Below are 20807 nucleotides of genomic sequence, written 5' to 3'. Positions count from 1 at the left end.
TTCACCCTCCAACCTGATCGTTTGCTCGCGGTCACAGAGCCTCTCAAGTCCCAAAACCTTCATCTTTACTGGATGTTGTGCAACATTTATATTTTCTAAGCCCCCGTTCAACTGGGGGCTGACGCTGTGAGAGGGTTGTCAACATAGCCTTGTCTGATGGCGATTGAAAAGCACGAGAACCTTTCTAGTCAAAATGCAACTTCTCGCATCTTGGAAAGATCTCGAAACATCAAGAACTCTCATTTAACCACAATACCATTTCGGCCATCATTATGGACCCTTTATCATTAGCGCGAGTATCTCTGGGCTGATAAGTGTCGTCAAGGATCTATCTGGAACTACTTATAAATATGTCAAAACTGCAAAAGGAGCCTCTGAGGAGATCAAGCAGCTTGCCGAACAGATGACAGTTCTGTTTGGTATTCTAAATAGCTTGAGCTTAGCGGCTTCACGATTCGATGACGAACCAAGGACTGCAACCATGCAACTCCAGCATCTCAGTGTCTGCCAACAACTTCTTAACAAGATACAAGTTCGGTTGGATAAGGCAAATCCAAATAACATTGATCAGACTAAAGACTAGGTCCGGTCAAAAAGCTTAAAAATTGAAAAAATCTCTCACGTGGCCATTCACTACAAGCGAAACAAAAGATCTCATCACCTTGATGGCAACTCAGAAATTGGCGTTGACTTTAGCATTGCAAGCGGACGGCATGAACGCATTACCTGATGCTCTTGGCAATCAAAGAACGCAAATGTCAAGATTGGACGATATAGATGCCAATATCTTAGCTATGCAAAAAGAACAGACGCTGAGAGCATTGAGTATGTGCACAGATTCCTCGGGCGTGTTCTTAATGGAGTTGTTCTTTGATAAGCTGATTGGCAATAAAGATAAACAGCAGAAGAAGATAATTCAGTGGATATCACCCCATGATCCAAGTCAAAGATATCACGAAGTTGCTGTGAAGCTTCGTCACCCTGAGAGCGGCCAAGTCAGTTACCCACATTCCATGTCAAAATTCATTCTTGAATGCTAAATATTAATAGTGGTTTTTTACTTGTCAGCCATTCAAAGAATGGATGGCATCAAAAGGTTTTAAACTGTGGCTCCATGGGATTCGTAAGTTGTCCTCTATATTCGTAGTATCGAGTGATTGTTCTCCCAATCTTGACTCTGAATAGCGGGAGCTGAAGAAACAGTGTTATCGTAAGTAGATCAAAACTGTTGTTGTATGAAAGATTGTTCTGAACTTAAATTAGAAGGTCCATTGTCACTTCCATCGCCACTAAGCTACACGGGCTCCGAGGTGACGAGTGTAAGATATCTCACAGATTTCTGGCCCCTTACAAGGAAGTAAAGCTGACAACGCACAGGCCTAGCATTCTTCTATTGTGACTATAATGACTCTAGGACTCATGATCCCTTGATTATGCTCGGCTCTTTGATCAAACAGCTCTCTCTCCAATCATCGTTGCCTCCTTAAACTCCAAAGTTTCTGGAAGCAACAATGTTCAGAAAAGTTTGGAGGGCAGGATGCTTTGAATTCAAACACCCCAGAACAGCTCTGCGATCTCATTAGAGATATGTCGAGCTGTGTTGACAATATCAACATAATCGTTGATGCTCTGGATGAATGCGGTGATGGACGATCGAAGGTTGTGGAGTTCCTGGTACAACTAGCCACCGACGAATATAACAATATCAGAGTCAATCTTACATTAAGAGAAGAATTCGATATCGAATGTTACCTGATTGATTTCAAAAAAGTGTCCGTTGCCGCAGATAAAAGCAATTTGAGGCTTTATGTTCACGCGGAATTGACAAGTCGCTTGAAAGATGAGAGCTTGATTGTTATAAGTGAGTCTCTTAGACAAGAAATTGCACATCGATTAGTAAATGATGCTGAAGGAATGTGTAAGTATCAATCATTCAAGCTTTCATTAGGAGATAATAAAGTGCTAATTTTTCTCTAGTCCGATGGGTAGTGTGCCAGTTTGATCACTTATGTGGACTGACCAACGATAAAGCAATCCGAGAAGCTTTGCAATCTCTACCTCCAACTCTATTCGAGACTTATGAGCGAATTCTCGACCGCGCTAATAGCAAAAGTGGCTATATCAAAAGGCTGTTGCGCCGTGTACTAGCATGGACAGTCTGCAGTCCTTACCCTTTATCTACAGAAGAGCTTCTAGAAGCTATAGCCATCAACCTGAACGATAAGACTCCGAGTCAAGATTCTATGGCTATTGAAATACATATACTAAAATGGTGTAGTAGCCTTTTTAGGAGTACCGGACAACCTGGCGAGACACAGATTGAATTAGCACATTTTACTGTGAAGGAGTTCCTTCTAGTAAAGGTCAAACCACAATCTGATGACGTTTGTGCTGAATATCGTATCTTCAAAGAATGGCATTATTCTCATCTCGCAAAAATCTGTTTAACCTAGCTTCTGTTTGACGATTTTAAAAAGCTTGGGATTTGCAACACACAGGAGGCGGTGGATGACGGGGATGAAAAACATCCGTTTTATTGCTATGCTTCGGAGCATTTTTATAAATATGCTATTGCTCATTAGAATGATGAGAGCTTGCTTCATTTACTCAAAGTCCTTTTCGACCCTACCAAAACGAATAACCTTCTTTGTTGGAGCCAAAAACTGATGTCCGGTCAAAAATTTGAGAATGAGAAAATTGAGTATATCTGGGATACGACACCATTGCATTTCACTGCTCTATTATCCTTGGATAAAGTGTGTCTTTGGCTGGTTGAAAATCCGGCATTTCGGGTGAAGGTTAATAGATTCAGCGGTATCGGTACCCCCCTCGCCTGCACACAGAGCTTATGCTTGATCGCGACCACTCGCTTTACATTGATCATCCTCGAGTTAATGACAACAAATACAAAGTTTTGGAATGTTTGCTGAAGTCGGGCTTGGTTGTTAACAATGTTCGAATCGATCCCAGGTGGGACTGGTCACCTCTAGCAATGGCTGTTCATGTCGATTGTGGCTGGGATTTGCTACTCAAGGAAGGGGTTATAATTGATGATACTTGCATGGAGCGTCTCGAGAATATTTGTCATGAAGAAGGGAACTTGGTACGCAGATTCATTGATGCAGCAACAGAAAATAATATATCAATAGACATAAAGCCAAGGTGAGTTTACTCTTTAATTTTGTTGGTTGCTCAGAGTGAGATCCGCCGCTGATCTCTCAGGTTTATCAAATTAGTACTCAGACAAGAAGGAACAAGTCACCGAGGATTGGAATTGCTTTCAGAATCAAATGATATGGATGACCTACCTCGTCGAGAAGTCGCATTGCAAAAAGCTTCCCTTTTTGGTCAGACCCAGATCGTGAAAGACATTCTTTCAGAGGAGGACCTTGACGTAAATTTCTGCGCTCCCGAAACCGATTATCTTACTACCATTAACAGTGCATCTACGAATGGTCACATAGATGTTGTGCGTATCCTGATAGATCACGGTGCTGCCTTGGAAGTCCATGATTCTAGATCAAATCCCAAAGGCATTCATCAGCTAGCCACTTTTATGATTGCATTAGTCAAAGGGCATATGGAAGTTGCAATGCTTCTTGAAGCAGCAGGAGCGGATATCAATAAACTAGTTGATTGTGGGACCTCAGCTCTTCATTATACGGCAATGTGCAGTGTTACAATGGTTGAGTATATACTTAATTCGCCTAAATTCCATCAAACCGTCTCCGTACGTTCCCTTGATAATTTTACGGTTCCCATAGCCGCAGTCATGCTTGGCGACATGGATAATATAAAATACGTTTTGAAAAGGTCGAATCTCTCTGATATACTTGCAAGATGTACAAACTCAGAACGTTCTGGCTATACCGCTCTTCATTTTGCAGTTTCTTACAACTTGCCACGAATTTTAATAGAAACCCTTATTCAATCTGGATTTGAGGTGAGCTTGGAGACTGATTCTAGATTCACACCTCTACACATAGCAGCAGCTTGCGATAACATTGAATTATTTCGAGCTATGATGTGGTTTACGGAACGAGAATTGTTACTAAACCCGTCTAGTGCTCGAAATCTTTTCCAATATACCTCAATTGTTAACCACGCTGCCTGTATACAGGATACTGTAAGCAAATGGTCTTCGCCTTCAATCCATCCATTAGACCACCCGACTGAGCCACGCCTATCAGTTTTACTATATATCATACACGAGCGCTGGAGTTACCCGCAACAGATGTTCCAGGCGCTTCAAATGTTTCTTTCTAGGCCTGGTATAAATTTAGAACCGAAAGATGCTGAAGGAAGATCCCCATTGGTTATTCTCTGTCAAGAGTTGGCGAAATCGGATAAACCCGATCAATGGGATAACTGGACTACCCTACACAACTCGATTAATCTCTTGATACGCCGTGGAGCAGATGTTTTGAGCCAAGATGCCAGAGGAAACACTGCACTTCACTATATGTGTGAAGTGGCATTTCTCCCGCATCACTTTGGGGCACTTCTCATTCTTCTGTATGAACCCACACCAATCTTACTATGTTTCAAACCAAACAACCATTCCATTGAATCATATAGATATAAAATACTGAACGCCAAGCTATAAGAAAGTTCTCCTTCTTTATCAACTCTGAGTAACGAGTTCATTTTACCGCTTGAACTACGGAAACGTCAAAGTTCCGGAAAACTTTCCAATCCGGCCTTGTTAAGCATTATTAATGATAATAATAAAACGGCACTACATATACTTTTCGACCGGTTGGATGATGACCTATACTCCCCTTCTATTGAAACCTTTTCTCTAGAGTTGTTGAGATTAGCCACCAAAGAAGACGTGAATAGCGCTCTACCTGATGGCCGGTCTCTTTTAAACATAAGTTTCGACAACGGATATGATGCACTAAGTCAGAAGTTTGTTGATATGGACATAGACGTCAGAGCTTGTGGAAAAATCTATGGAGTAGATCAATCTCCTCTTGAATTGCTTTGCATAGATTCATCAGAAAATCAAGAGCTGATTCGATCCATAATTTCTTGCCGAAGACCTGAGGGATTGTATGAATGCACAGACGACTCCTTGCTACATTTGGCCTGCTTATATGGGTCGATCGCTGTAACAGAAGAATTACTCTCTGCAGGATGGAGTACTGAAACAACAAATGAGAACAGATATACGCCTATTATTTTAGCTATTGTAGGAGGAGAAGAGAGTACTGTGGAGCTTTTTCTAGCATATGGAGCTCACCTTTCAAATGAGATGTATAGATTTGGAGACCTTGACCTACCATACCATCCACTCGAATTTGCTAAAAACGGCAACTATGTGCCGATTGGGCGATTCTAAAGGCTTGAGCGACTGGCTTCCAGAGGCCATTGAACACAGGGAGAAACGTTTTGAGGGAGGTTGGGTATCAGGTGTCACTTCTGATCCCAATGAACAAAGTTCTTATTCTGGCATATGGGACTCAAAGCCAATTCTCGGTACCAGCGTATTACATGTAGCAGCATACAGAGGCAATATTGAAGCTTTAGAATTTGGAATAGTTGAAAAACATCTCAAGGTTAATGCACGAGTTAGCCTTGGTCTAATACCACATTCTTTGCTATATTTGGCGACCAAGAGAGCGTAGTGAAGATGCTCCTTCAACATGGAGCTGATGCCAATGAATGCTACGGTCCAGTCAAAGTAATGCCATTACACGTTGCTGTAGCTGCGGAGAATGTTTCTGTTATTGAGATGCTCATGTCTCATGGAGCCGATCCCCATTTAGCCGATGCGGATGGATAGACTCCATATATGGTTGCATGGTTGAATTATGAAGATGATAGCATGGTTCAAGCGCTAGAGAACTCACTATCATCAGCTGGTAAGTGCTTTCAATATATAATCTGATTCAAGAGTTACATCTATGGCTCAAAGCTATTGTTAAGTAGCAAAAACTTGGCATTAATTCTTGCTGAACTCTAGTTAGCTCCCCTCCAGAGAGTTGTTGAAGAAAGTGAAGATATTATTGGCACAGATAATCGCATCCACATTGCTTCGGAGAGATTTATACTGTGTGACGATATTGATTATGTCAAAGCACTGTCCAAGAATGGATGGAACCCGGGAAGCACATGTAGTTGCGGGTGCACAATTCTTTTAGCGGTCCTCCATGACAGGCTCGTCGAACTTGCAGATCATTTCGTTGATGCTGGTGTAACAGTTAAAGGCGCTATAATGGAATCTTGCACCGCAACAACTATCACAGAGCTTTTACCTCCAGGGCTCCCACGACGAGGCAGTATAGTCGTTGAAACTCTTAAATCCCGACAATCTCTGGAAGGTTCCACATCTCTTGATCTTGCCACCGGTTTTGGAGACTCAAAACTTGTACAAAAGATCTTGAATAGAAGTCAACCCTCCAGTCCACAAATATTACGTGCATTGCATACGGCGGTATTGAATAGCCATGCAGGATGTGTTAGAATCCTTCTTCATCGGCTAGCTGTCCAAAGTCGTAACAAGAATTGCCTCGAGGCCGAGCATAGAGTGATCACTCACCCTGAGTATCTCTCGGCACCATTACTTTTTGCAGAGCACAATGGCAGTCTCAGACTTAGGCACGAGCCTCTAGCTACTGCACTAAACTTAGCGGCAAACTGTTCAAATGACTCCTTTCGGGTCATAAACGAGCTTCTCTCACATGGTACAAATCTAGAAGCTCGTGATCAATATGGAGACACAGCGCTTCATCATGCTTTGCTCAATGGAAATTTAAGAGTAGCTATGGCATTGATGTTTGCTGGCGCAAGCGTCAACTCTTTAAGCGGCGGAAAGCAAAGTCCAATCCAATTGGCCGTGACGCATTGTGCGCCAAATACAGTTGTCCTTTTGCACAAGTTTGGAGCAAGCCTAGAGACTGATCTGTACAACAGAGAAGATCTACTGTCAGTTGCTATTCAAAGATCTAGCCCTGAAATGGTACATACTTTGATGGGATTGGGTATGAATTTGAACATGGAAGACCATGCAGGAGTAACAGTCTTATTTACAGCTTTGAAGTATCTCGAAAAAGACTTCATTCTCGAACGTTTACCGGAAAGTGATGTTATTCGACATCCAAGGCTGGGCACGACGCTAAGCCAGGCGTCAGCCCAAAGCTTTTCAAAAATAGTCTCTGTGTATGTTTCTTGTTCTTATCAGTTATTGACAGTTACATTTGGCCCAGCGTTAAAGAACTAACAGTGAACTTTTAGTCTGCCCAGCCGCGAATTCAAGATTTCAGGAGACGTAGAACAATACGTGAACCACGCTGGAGAAGATGGCGCGCCGCTCTATTTAGCAGCAATGGGAAAGAAAATCAATTCAAGGGTGGAGTGTATGGAGCTTCTAATCCGCCATGGTGCTAAGATTAATCTTGTCAGTGAACCTCAGGGAACCCCCCTCATGGCCGCATGCTATTATGGTGCGTATGATTCCGTGGTGTGTTTATTGAAGCATGGGGCAAGTACCACATGTAAGAAGCTCAACGGAATCGAAAGCACTGCCATGCAGTCAACATACTTGCACAAGGATATAATGATATTGCTGCAAAACTTCAAAGATAACGGGACAAAGGCTTTAGAGGAGCCAAGAACAGTCATGAATGCAAATATTCCAATGCTTGAGTTGTGTATGTTGAGATTGGAGAATGATGAGAAGGAAGCGGAACGAGAAAATCACTTAAGTCTGTTTAAGGAGGCTTCCTCTCAGCCTTGGTGGACCGAAGATGTAGATACAGATGAGGACTAGGGATAAACTATCACATAGTTGATGTACTGAAGTTCTGTCACTTGTCGCTTTAAGACTTTTAATGTCATAACACTTATTCACCTGAGGAGAAGTTTTCTGGTCTTAGCTAGAATGCATTCTTCTATTTCAATCTCTTTCTGGAGTCATTATGTATTTAGAATCTATAGCATCATGTATCTAAATCTAGTCGATGACTTACCAAAAAGCCATCTTATCTATAAGAGCTCTGTGGCTTACTGACAACCTTCTGGCCGTCGACTGAATTCTTTTGATCAGCCGAAGATGAAGCGTTAAATTGATTGGCTGATTACTTCGATCATATACGGAAGATTAAAGCTTTGTATTTTGGTTTTGATGGAGTTTAAAAGAGAATTTCGAGGTCTATAATTAGTATTTGGCTAATTTTTGAAGATGATTGAATTGTAGGATGAGAGACTGTAGGTATGTAGTATAGTACTTCATGGTACTTCATGGTACTTCATGGTACTTCATACGGCTTTTTTAACTCAAAATGTTTTTCGAATCTTAAAATCACTAATCGATCTTTTGATATGGTGGGTTTATAACGAAAGGAGTGTAATTGAAAAAAAAAATTTATGTGAAAAGTGATGATCAATAAGAATCTAGAAGAAAATTAACAATAAATGATTTGATTTATATAGAAAAGAAAAATAAAAATAAAATTATAAAGAAATTAATTAAAATTAGTAATTAAGATACTTAATTAGAATAATCAATCAAAATAATCAACTAAAAGAATTATAAGATTAAAAAGATCGATGAAAAAAAGGGATTAGAATGACTAGAATGACTAGAATGACTAGAATGACTAGAATGACTAGAATGACTAGAATGACTAGAATGACTAGAATGACTAGAATGACTAGAATGACTAGAATGACTAGAATGACTAGAATTAAAAGAATTAAAAGAATTGTCATGTGGCAAGGACTAATTTGATCTTAATCTTTCTAGAATTCTATTGGTAAATTCTCATGTGACTCAGTCAGATACCGACTATGTGCAACATGTGTATTACTTTGATCGCTTCATGACTAGCGTAACAACAAGATAGTAAGGCTTGCGTACAGGGTTGACCTTGGCATCACGTCCCCAACCTTTTTTTTGTAACTACCTATGACTTGTCTTACCGTGATTGTTGTAGACGAGAATGCTTTTTCTCATGGGTTCTACAAAATGAATATAGAGGTTGGTATTACATCAACTTCCAGCTCATGATTCTAAATAGAGTACTTGGGAACCTATCCGACTTCGGTTCCTTGTGCAACCGAGTTTTCGGGCTCTTCCTCTGCGCCATTACAAATCTTGGAGCTTCACCGATAAACAACTCACTTTTGATTTTTATGCATGTCTTACTTAGATATGTAGTGCCACACCGGTTTTCTCCTTCTGGTAAAACCAACCGTTGGTATATCTTGAGTTTACTAAAGAAGATTGCTGAGCCTCAGCTATGACCATCGAGATTCTATCGCATCATGTTACTCCCCATCTTAATCTTGATGGGAACGGTGATTGTCATTTGATTGATACTCGATTTGTTAGCGGAGCTTCCCAGATGTTCTTGGTTCATAATTGAGGGCTATTGATTGTCAGTGATAACTGATAAATTGGTTGCCAGTCTAGCCGGATACCTACTGCGACATCTTTCACGAGTGGAACGACCAATTGCTATTGTAATTTTATTAAGCGAAGAAAGTCTTTCTATGATTCTTTTCCTTCCTAATTGCCGTTAAGAAAGCTTGTTCTTCACACTCAACTCTATTATATCTGCTGCAGAGCCGAAGGAAAATAGCAAACGCTCGTCGATAAACTTATCAGCTTACTACAAGGCGTTCACTTTCCACATTCTCTGGTTTGGATCTGTACAACGTCATAAAGCGGAGCTTCACGGGATCAATCAATGGACGAGAAATCGAGCCCAGGTAGTTCAAGTGTCTTTGATGTTCCTCTTTCCCCTCCTTTGACTCGAGCTCCTGATATCAGTCGCCGTCAAGGAGGCCAGGGCCGCGTTAGTTGTGGATACTACTATGGAGATTCCCAATCTCCTCTGTATATGGGAACAGACTCAACCTGTACAACTGCATATCCTCTGGGAATTGGGGGTTCCTGTATCTATAGTAGCAACATTCCAGTTTGTTCGCTTTATGGTGCTTGTGTAGACGACACTGGATGCACTGATGGGTGTACGCCCAGTGTAGGCAATAGTATTTCCCGTATTTCGTATACGGGCTAGTTTAGTAGTGCATATCGATTTTTTTTCGAAATATATACATACGTGATATTGAATTCGATATTATTAAAGATATTCAATATTATTTAAACTTTTGATATTGTTAGTAATATACTAAAATATTAGAATTCAATATATATCAATATTTTAATACGCGCCACAGTTTTATTGTAATATACTATTGCCTACACTGTGTACGCCCAATGTCAATTCTAATGTAAATGCTATCACAGTATCATTATCTTGGTAGGTTCTTTCACTGTTTGAAGTGGACGAAAGGGACTAATAGCTACATAGTTCCACAGACCACTGCCAAAGCTACTTGCTGTCTGATCAATCAAGCCCCAGTCTTGGCACTCAGACTTCATATACCTGCAACAGTACCTCGCAAACAGCACCAGTACTCATTTTTGCATCAGCACTAGACACTCCGATGAGCGTGCTAGCCAGAACGACATCAGTTTCCGACATATTGGTTACCTCATCGTTGAAATCTGGATTTATTGCAGCTTCAATATTTTCTGGTCCACGATCAACTTCAAGTCCTTCTACTTCATTGACTACCTCCTCATCAAGCTCTCGCTCCAATTCAACGCAAAGTACATCCCAACAAACAACAAACGTAGCGTCAAACCAAGTCAATTCTTCTCATAACAATACTGGCACAATAGTAGGCGGTACTATCGGAGGCCTTGCCGTAATAATTCTCACAATCTGGCTCTTCCGTAGACATAGAAAAAGACACGCTGTACTGTCAGAAACTGAACCGCGTTTTGATGTGAGAGATCCTAGTGATCACATGCACGAGTTAATGGAGAAGAGCGGAAATAGACCTGAGATCGGAGGAGAAATGCTCAGAGCGGAGATGGAAAGTCCAAGAATGAATATGGAACCGCCTGAGATAGAAAGTCCTACACTAAATAGAGAAAGGTTTGAGATGGGGGCGCAAGGATTATGATTGAAGGGTGGAGTAGGAAGATGAAACTATGCTTTTGCACAGGTGTACAGAGACAAGCCTCGTATCGTGTACCATTTTTGCCTCGAAGTTTGCGCTCATCACACTACTACTAGCACATCAGAAATTGAGATCCGCAAATCAAACATTGAATATTTGTGAGCAATCATTCAATAGATGCAAGGTCTGAAGTTCCTCATTTAGTCTAGTTTAACGGTAGCAAATGACTAAAAGGATTCTGGGGAGAATCGCCCCCGATCGTGTCATGTGGGAATACTGACAAGCTTTTAGAGAAACTTTGGCGACTGAGCATGCTGTGAACCTCGACTTGGAACTCTAGAACATGCAGGATGAAATTTTTGTGAAATTGCGATAGAATTGATGAACTAGAAAATATTTCAAATCCACTCTAGAGCCTTTTTGTCTCAATCAATTCTTCACACACACGTCCTTAGCTTGAGAGCTGCCATTTTACGGTATATTTATTTCACATCTCCATACTACTTTCATCGAACTAAAATTTACCATGTCGGAAAAAACCTCTACGGGGACCAGTATAGTCCAGACAATAGCGACTGCAACTTTGCATGAGCCATCGTACACTACTGTGACGTCAGTTAGCACCGTGATAGCCTCGAGCTATGTTTCATACATAAGCGCTGAAAGCGCATCTTCAATATATCTCTACATAAATGTCAGCAAGACAATAATTGCAGCATCCGACTCATCGTTTATCGAGCCACCTTTGTTAACGGCAATTGCCTCTCGTTCATTAATGCAAGAGACAGTAGCTATACCTTCATCGACTCAGAAATTCAATGATACGTCAGTTTCTCAGTCGTTGGTTCGAGAGACAGTGTCCATTCCATCACCAACTCAATCATCTATCGAAACCACTCATAAAAACACAACGGCAATTGTCGCAGGTGATTTGCGGGGGTTTATCTTTGTGGGTATGCTTCTCGCAGGTTACTACTTCCTTCGTGGTTATCAATTGAGACACCGAATCGCAACTAAAGCTAGAAATGACCAATTAATACTTCCTGAGAAAGATGACGGAAAGGATCCTGTTCATGAGATAACAGGAGAGGGAAAACTTGGGTATCCTCGCCAGGATATTGAGGGGAATAGTCTTTCTGGACTCGAACAAGGAGGTAGCGGAGAGCATCAGGAGCCAGTTGAGCTTTTAATTTCTTTCCCTCGCATCGGTACAAGCAACTGGTTGTGAAATCCTCTACGTCAAATTTGACTCGGTAAAAATGATTCTCATGTCCTCTATAAAGTTTTGCTTTATCCGACATTTCTGGGGCATCAAATTGCCATACTGCAAGCCCTCAGGGTCCCGCAACTATTCTGGTAGATGAATCCAGTTTATCCTTCAGATATTCCTACCTCCTTTCGGCTTTGCTACTCCATTTCAATTTATCTCATAGAACTTGACTCACTCTGTTTTACATTAAGCGTACGGTCTTGCTTACTATTCGGTGTCTCGTGTAGCATTCTATTGGATAAATAGATGTCTCCTTAAGCTCGAATGTGCGGTATCCACTTCATCTCGAGTCACATCAACAACACTGTACTTCCACTCGCCCTGCCAGCTAGCCTAGTATACTTTGCTTCTCAAGGAATCGTCTTCAGGGGGTTTTTTATTCGCATGCCATTTTGTCTGCTTTAGATCTCGACAACGATACCCCTCGCCTCCAACTAGAATAGATAATAAGTTTTGATTGCCAGGGTTAGACGATGAGAAACAATTTACTAGAGAGTTGACGCGAGGGATGGGATGAGCAATGGTAGACATTAGATTGACGGGTATCTATGTGCAGAATCTGCGGCGTAGAAGATGAGAAAGACTTCAAGTTTTGGTAGGCTTGTGTGATGATTTGAAGTTCATTTGCTACTGCTATTTACAACTAAATCTAAAAGACTTATAGACTTTCCTTCTAAGTGGGTTCGCTGTTCATGTAAAGGATCCGTGTCGATGGATGGATTGCACGCAGGTCACTAGCAATGATACATTACGTCAAACTATTAACAGATTTTAGCCGAACGGACTGATGAGACAATATTCTTAATAGAAGTTGATCACTCGAACTAAACTTTGTAGAACTGATAAGGAGACGTGGATCCCTACTTGTCTGTTCGATTTTGCCTTTTGAGAAAGATTCAAAGCATATTAAGAGATCAAGCTTAGGAATTCCAGTACCAGGTCATTGGATTTCGAGCCAAAGAATGCGCAGGAAGAGTGGGTTCTGCGCCAGCACTGCGGTTTTCTCTGCATTCGATACAGTAGAATTATCTTAGGCAATATCTTGAGAATGCTGAATGGTGAATTTCACTACTTTTCTATCCGTCGTATGATATGGAGCAGCGCTCTCAGACAACTTTCACTTGAATAGAGCGGCGAGGCTAAAAAGCTGTTCGCTTCGTCTTAGAAACCGAGTATTAGATCAAGCAAGATCAGACGATTGTTGATACTCAGTGACTGATTTTGATATCCAACAAATTGGTGAATTATTTAGATCAGAGTTTTCACTAAGCGGAACTTGAGTTTGCGGTTCAAGAATTTTTTTTGGCTCTTAACTCTCCCTGTATCCATCTTCAAACTTCTTGAAAGGTTAGCCCTGCGAAATGTTCTAGGAGGTTTTTGGCCAGTCTAGCTAACTGTTACAGATGGCGATTCGTTACTTATTCAGAAAGGCTTTTACTAGTACGGATCCTGATGGTGAAAGATTGTCTGATGGTCAGGATGCCAGTTCTGGGTATACATCTGTACCAGAGATTCCAACAGATATATTTGACCCAAACCAGTGCGGAATCAAACCATTAAGAAGACTCATCACAGTCACCCACACCTCAACAATTATCGTCCCCTCCTCAACGCTGGGTGTTGTACCGACGAAAACACCTATGAGATCAACGGTAACTCATATCGTATCATCTACCACTAGAACCTTGACTTCCATCGCACAACCCACAATACCACCCAGTGGAATAACTGCAATTGCTCTTAGTGAGATCTCTATTTGGAACTCAATTGCCGTAACCGCGACAGATCCAATATTGAAGGGTGCATTGAAATCGGCCATTAGCCAAGAGAGTCGCGCTGCCAACTTAACTCCCGGTGCTTACACTGCTGTTATCACAATCTCACCCGCGGAACAAACCGCTATAGACAAGGCAGATAAAGACAGCGCTCGTCATCTACATAACACCACTATAATCTTGAGTGTTTGTGCTGTTGTGCTATTCCTATTATGTATCTACATGCTCGGCTGGTACTTTCTGCGAAAGCATCGTCGACGAAGAGGAAGAAGAATGCCACCACTTACCGAATATATTCCTCCCAACTTGGGTTCTTTGGGCGGTCTAATGGCCGAGATGGGCCGGGAAAATGTTGTTGAGCGAGAGGTACACGACAGTAGAGCTGATGGGATTCATAGGGTTCCAAGGACTCCGAAGCCTCCAAGAGTTCATAGTACTTTGCAAGAACTAGAGATTCCAGAAGGGTTTGCAGAGCTACCTGGCTCTGTTCCAGAGATAGAATCAGTAAGACGTACGGGACTACAGCATGAAGGCGAGGGTGTAGCAAATTCAGAGAAGATTCTCTATGAAGTTTGAGAGAAAGATCCTAGTGATGGCTTTCAAACTTGATATTCGGATATTTTGGGGCTGAGGGTATAGAAGTTGCACTCAGGGATGTTGCAAATGTTATCTCATTTACTTTTGATACACTTTTGGTCTAGATATAGATCTTGAAAATACTCTAGGGATATGTAGACTCTGATGGGAGGTTAATTCAGATGAAATTTTTGCATTTCTCAACTAGGATAACAATTTTCTCAACCCTTTACACCTTTTTATGTGCATATATGATAATTTATATCAGTCATGACAGTTGCGGATGTGAAATGAGAGTCGTCAATAGATAAAGCTTAAAGATACATGTGCATGGTCTAATAAAGACTCCGTTTACTTCACTAACAGATCATACCTACTTACGGGATGCCTACATAACTTTTAAATTCAAGACTTCATTAAGTTCATCTTAGTGACGTGGAAACATCTTTGAAACCTCACCTTTGTAAACAAAATCGATAAGGTCGTCGAAACACATCCTATCACGATTGTAATGCAAACAGTGGGATTGAATTGATTGATAACGTACAGCTTAAAGTATCTTTTTTCCACCCACCTTCAACCCACCAAGGAAAGCATAGGCGTCCTTTTTATTCTCTACCATGCAAAGAGCAAGCCAAAGCTTGACAGTTGAGCCCAAAGCTTGATAGTTGAGCCCAAACCATCTAGTCTAAATACCTACCATCTTGCATGCAGCTTGCTCTTTAGCAAGGCTCTAGCAGACCTTCGTGATTGACAACAATTTTTCCTAGGATACTGACGATATTCATACTCTAGAGACGAATTCCCGATAGAGAGCTTCCATCGCTCGCGCACACTCATGGGGTATCTCAAATTCGTACACCGTTTGTCGTCAATCCAACGATTCTGACTCTTGGACCTCCAAGACGTCCTATTTTAGCCTTGCTCGCACCTTCGTCACGATGGAGCTTTTGGTATCGGATATCTGCCGCGTCGCAAAGTTCGATGAACTCTCCTAAACATCTCTCATAGCAGACACGATTTTCGTCTTTGTTTAGTTCCATCAATTCCCAGTGCTCATAAGATGTGCATTCTGTCGGACCACGGTTGATTCTAACGACGAATAGGACTTCTTCGATGGCGTCACATTCCCTAATCAAATCGTAGATAAATGCAAAGCGTTCCCACGAGTTCGCATCAGTTGCATCAAAAGCAATGCTGTGCGCAGGCTTAAAGATATCTCTCATGTTTCCAATGGCAGACATGAAACTGTAAGTTCCACCCGTTCTGGAACTCCGCATAATATACCATCTGTCATAATAGATCGTGTCTGCTCGGAGATTTGCATGGATGAGGAGCTCACCAATAGTAGGATCTTTTTTATTGTAAGTTCCTTGTATTGTATGAAAGTATTTTTGGGCTCCAAAAGAATGCCTGTAATATTTCAAAGCCTCTGTACGAGATTCATGATTAATTTGCAGCACACTGGCAACCGTGTTTATCGTTCGTAGATATAATTTTTCCTCGCCGTTTGAATCTAAAACAAACTCTTCTTGCAAGGCAACAACATGAGACATAAAGGCCATAGTTCTCCAGATTTTCAAGCGCAATTCTGCAGTGAGACGCGGAAAACAAGTAAATGTATCAAGTTTTTTGCCATTACCAACATTCAAAGAACCAGAAGACTTTTTTTGACTTGCAGACATCAAGCAACTATTGGTGGATGGTGCACGGTCGAAGAAGTCGCCCGCCGTCATCGCATATTCTGCCTCGTCGTGCAATGACAGATCAGCAATCTGATGTTCTCTTGTATATTTTTCGGGCCAGCTACAGATTCTTTCCAATTCAGAATCATCGGTGTAACGGACAGGCTTGGCTCGTTTCAACCTATCCCGAGAAGTTCGATAAAGAGGTATGTATATGCTTGACTAGACTCGTGAATGATTCGCATTGTAATTGCGGATTATGCCGTCGTTATCCATTGTATTGAAAGTAAAGGTTGATGATCGGAAAGAATGATGTGAACCAGGTGTGCAGGTTGCAGGTCGGGAAGCTGAGTTAAAGTCATGGGCTAAATAGCAGAGATTAAGTGGAACAAAAATGAAACTTTGGAGTGAATTTTCAATTGAAACTGAGTATCTATTAGACGAATCCATACTCTCATATTTGATTTCTATCTGTGAGAAACCGAATTTATATCATTAAATACATCTCAAAACATAATGGTAACATCATCTTGAGATTGGCAGAACAAGTATCATTAAAGAGTGAAGTCCATTTCATGATCCTGTTTTTTCTTACATACAAGATAATTTCTGTCATCTGGCTTTGTGATATCTAGTTTCTCTTTAAGGAACTGATCATTTCTCCACTGCATTAGTGTAGAAAAGCGACGAACAGTATTGTCGACATGTTGGTTCAAGGCTTCAGTATTAACCACAGCACACTTATTATCAGATTTTACCTCAAGTTATTCTCTCATTGCACAAAAGACCCCTCACTAACTATGATTCTCAGCTTCAGTCCTAGACCTGCTCCACACTGAAGGAAGATCACTTCGACTTGGGTAGAGACTATTCATACTTGGATAAAGCATCAACGTTGAATATAAGTACAAAGAATCTATATGATAAGCCAGGCATGGGAGACAGATTTTATAAAACTTAAGACAAGCGCCAACTCTGAACATAATGTGACACTTGTATCCGTTAACGTTTTTGGCTTTATGACCTTGGAAGTTCGTGCCACACAACCACTCATATTATTTCTATCCCGGAGAACCCCAGACCTTTTCTCTTTCCTCCTTCGGACCTATTTCCAACAAAAGCCCAATTATTTCACCCAGTGCGAATCTCTCAAGTACGATGACTCATAACATCCTGACTGCCCAGCCTGCCTTTTCTCCATGACAGATATCCAATAATGGTATGAAATATCTCTTCGCATGAACGGCCTGTGACTATAACGTTAATATTATAGGTTCCCCAAAAAGGCATCGCATAATAATCCTGGCTGTAATAAAAACTGTAAAATAGACTGTAAAATAGACTGTAACTGCTCTTCCAAAACCTATTTGGGTAGATAATTCTGCCCATCTTGCATAGCCATCGGTCGGGATACAAGTAGCGCCAAAAAACTCCTCGCATACATGATGTATATTTCGATCGATGAATGATTGTCGGTAGTTCGAGTAGACTAGATAAAAAATATTGAATACCGAGAACAATGCAAGCGGAAGACGCCTCCGCATGGAGTGAACAGTAAATTCACTGTCTGATTCCGACTTGGGGATGGAAGAGGCCGGACTATCATTGACTGAACCTGCGTTAAGGAATGGGAGTCTGATATATCTTCTAATTATCTTGTAGATGATAATTAATATAAGATTTACAGGAATGCCAACAAAAACGCTTACAATTAAGCTCCATGTCGCGGAAGGCACTTTTAGTCTATTTTGTCCAGGATATGCGGAGTCAAGGATACAGATTGAGCTCGTCTGAGTCCTGAAGATCTATCGAGTAAACTTATCTATGCAGTTCATCATAGATGTAAAAGAGACATCAATGGGAAATGGGTTGGTGAAGTTCATCGTAACGTTCGTTTGAGGCACTGGGATGACATTCAGTGTACGACAAGGCGATGATCGTGAAATCGAGGTATTGAGGTATTGGATGTCTTATAGATGAGTGAAGCAAAATTTTCAGAGTTCCTTTGATCATTTCCTACGGTGAGCATTTGTGCGAACGCTAATTTGTTGGTTTGGCTTGGTTTCCAAACTATGCACCTTCTTTGACTAAGCATGACTTCTAGTCAAAAGTCCGATTTACGAGCCACGTATCTGTTCGAGAATGTTTTATTGACTTGGGAACTATCCTGTTTAATTATGACCGGGAGCATCTTCGAGTCACACTATTGATGTCCACTGTCGTCGTCTTCGCTTAGTTATCTCATCCTCAGACCACACGGTGATTACATAATTTTTGGCCTTAATTTCGAGGCAGAGGCCTCCCGAAGGTTTATCACCGTAGGGTCTAAAACAATTTGGTTCCAGCTTTGATGAGAAAACCAATAATTCGTTATTTTTCGATTTTTTAATTAAAGATTATAAATCACTCGATAATTGTATCACTTTAGTATAGTTTCAATATATACAAATAGATTTTCTTATTATTTTGATATATTTTTTATTATAATAGTTTTATTCAATTATATATATATATATCGAAAATATATATTTTTGAAAACTAATATTTTGTAACAATAATTATTTCCTCTTTTTAATCTACCATTTCTATTTATTAATTTATATAACCATATATATCCTAAGAATCCTTTTGATTCTAGCAATCTCATTATATTATTTATATTTTCATTAGTATTATTTTTATTAAGAAATAAATGATTGAATGCTATTTTTTAATAATAATAATAGTATAATAATCCTTTGTTTTTATATAATATATTAAAATCGCTTTTGAATGTAAATAAAGTTTACTATATAAATTGTAAATAAATTGAAATAAAATTAAAATAAAAGTGAAATGTATATTCAATTATTAGTTTATAAAAAAAAAATTCTATTATATTCATTCTTATTAATTCCTAAAAACTTTTATTACTTCCTATTAGCTTCTATTTAACTTATTATTGAATTATATTATATTCTATAAACATTTATCAATTCATAAGGTTTCCTACAAACTTCTGTTATCTTCTATAGATTTCTATTATCTTCTAAAACCTTTTGCTATATCTTGGGAATTCCTGTCACTATATCTCCAAAACGGAGGAAAGGTAATGGACATTCTAAATAAGCTAAAGCTAAAAAGCTGAAGAATGATTATGAGATTGTATTAATTGTATCCAGTATGCTAACGGTATTGATAATTGAATTAGATAAATATATAAAACGAATTTATGAGGTTGAGTTGAAGAATATGTCTATAATAATTAAAGAAGGAGGAATAAAGAAATATATTGAAAAATAAGAAAAGTTTATTGAATTATATCTTAAAAGAATCCTTTGATTTCTAGATCCTATTGTTATTCGAAAACCTAAGTTTATACAAATTCGGATTTTGTATTATTTAATTTATAGGAAAAGTAATACTTTTTGTATTATTAAGATTAGATTTAGAAAGAGTTTGATATTTTATTTATACTCTATTTTGATAGAAAAGATTATTCTTTAAATAGTTCTATTAATAAAGCTTAAAAAGGAGTAATTTGAGAATATTAAAAAACTTTTTGGAATATTATTTTATTTTCTGAATTTTGAGTTATTAAAAAAGAAAGCTGAAATAATCAATCAAATTTGTTAATTAAAATATATATATATTCTTTTAAATTCTAAATAAGTAGTTTTATTTAAATTTAGGGATACATTTGTATCTCCTAAATTGCAGTTTAATATTAAACTTATAGTTATAGATAAATACCATTTTATCTTGTAATAAAAGGATTTTCGATCCAAGTTCATTATATTAAAATAATTATAATATCTTTTATCTCAAGAAATTATATGGTTTGAATATACTACTATTTTGAATACAAAAAGCTAAAAGGTAGTCTTAGATAATAAAGGATTTCAAAGATTAGACTCTCAATTATATCAAATATATATTATTTATATATCTATTAATCATTCAAATATTTTATTAATAATAATCTCTATTTTTTATAAATAAACTAAATCTTTAAAGTTTCTATATTATTTTTTAAATAATATTATAAATAAAAATAGAAATCCAATTCTAAAGAAAATTTCTAAGATTATAATATTCATAAACTTTAGGAATAAAATTAATATAATAAAAAACTATTTTCAAAACATTTTTTTAAAAAAAACGAAAGGCAAAATTATATTATATTTTATTGAAATAAAAAATAAAAGTTTTAATATTATAAATATTATTATTTCATTTTATTCGAAGATTAATATAAAGGATTAAACAATAAGATATAACAAATTTATAAAGATAATATTAATTATCTATATCACTATTATTATTATTATTCTTATTATAAGTATTAATATCTATAATATAGATCTGATTGTTTTTTAGAATATAAGAAAATAATTAATTATAAAAATATAATAAAAAATAGATTAAAAGAAAAGAGAATTAAAATATATCAATATAGTATATATATTCATTCTATATTATTATTTTGATTCCAATGGATTCTATCCTATAATACTAAAAGAATCTAATATTAATATAAAT

At 38.7% G+C, this 20807-nt stretch overlaps 7 protein-coding genes across 7 annotated transcripts; 6 read left to right on the top strand and 1 right to left on the bottom strand.

Moving 5' to 3' along the window:
• Positions 1-665: 665 nt before the first annotated feature.
• Positions 666-2453, top strand: EAE97_004590 (uncharacterized protein; the record flags this gene model as incomplete). The annotated part of the gene is made up of 5 exons (XM_038875102.1): positions 666-995; positions 1051-1123; positions 1186-1210; positions 1458-1918; positions 1978-2453. The coding sequence occupies 5 exons, from the start codon at positions 666-668 to the stop codon at positions 2451-2453; spliced, it is 1365 nt and encodes a 454-aa protein (XP_038734546.1).
• A 395-nt stretch (positions 2454-2848) lies between these two features.
• EAE97_004589 (uncharacterized protein) lies at positions 2849-4606 on the top strand (the record flags this gene model as incomplete). Its single annotated transcript, XM_038875101.1, has 2 exons — positions 2849-3162; positions 3223-4606. 2 exons carry the CDS (start codon positions 2849-2851, stop codon positions 4604-4606), a joined length of 1698 nt encoding a protein of 565 aa, XP_038734545.1.
• A 715-nt stretch (positions 4607-5321) lies between these two features.
• EAE97_004588 (uncharacterized protein) lies at positions 5322-7774 on the top strand (the record flags this gene model as incomplete). Its single annotated transcript, XM_038875100.1, has 3 exons — positions 5322-5561; positions 5969-7164; positions 7240-7774. The coding sequence occupies 3 exons, from the start codon at positions 5322-5324 to the stop codon at positions 7772-7774; spliced, it is 1971 nt and encodes a 656-aa protein (XP_038734544.1).
• A 1921-nt stretch (positions 7775-9695) lies between these two features.
• EAE97_004587 (uncharacterized protein) lies at positions 9696-10983 on the top strand (the record flags this gene model as incomplete). The annotated part of the gene is made up of 3 exons (XM_038875099.1): positions 9696-9989; positions 10189-10271; positions 10323-10983. 3 exons carry the CDS (start codon positions 9696-9698, stop codon positions 10981-10983), a joined length of 1038 nt encoding a protein of 345 aa, XP_038734543.1.
• A 523-nt stretch (positions 10984-11506) lies between these two features.
• On the top strand, positions 11507-12208 carry EAE97_004586 (uncharacterized protein; the record flags this gene model as incomplete). Its single annotated transcript, XM_038875098.1, has 1 exon — positions 11507-12208. One exon carries the CDS (start codon positions 11507-11509, stop codon positions 12206-12208), a length of 702 nt encoding a protein of 233 aa, XP_038734542.1.
• A 1445-nt stretch (positions 12209-13653) lies between these two features.
• EAE97_004585 (uncharacterized protein) lies at positions 13654-14601 on the top strand (the record flags this gene model as incomplete). Its single annotated transcript, XM_038875097.1, has 1 exon — positions 13654-14601. One exon carries the CDS (start codon positions 13654-13656, stop codon positions 14599-14601), a length of 948 nt encoding a protein of 315 aa, XP_038734541.1.
• Positions 14602-15449: 848 nt separating this feature from the next.
• On the bottom strand, positions 15450-16337 carry EAE97_004584 (uncharacterized protein; the record flags this gene model as incomplete). The annotated part of the gene is made up of 1 exon (XM_038875096.1): positions 15450-16337. The coding sequence occupies one exon, from the start codon at positions 16335-16337 to the stop codon at positions 15450-15452; it is 888 nt and encodes a 295-aa protein (XP_038734540.1).
• Between the last annotated feature and the right edge of the window lie 4470 nt (positions 16338-20807).

This window comes from Botrytis byssoidea (assembly GCF_014898295.1).
Source record: "Botrytis byssoidea strain MUCL 94 chromosome Unknown BBYS_007, whole genome shotgun sequence".
In the NCBI taxonomy this organism is placed as follows: Eukaryota; Fungi; Ascomycota; class Leotiomycetes; order Helotiales; family Sclerotiniaceae; genus Botrytis; species Botrytis byssoidea.
This window is presented reverse-complemented; position numbering and strand designations above follow the sequence as displayed.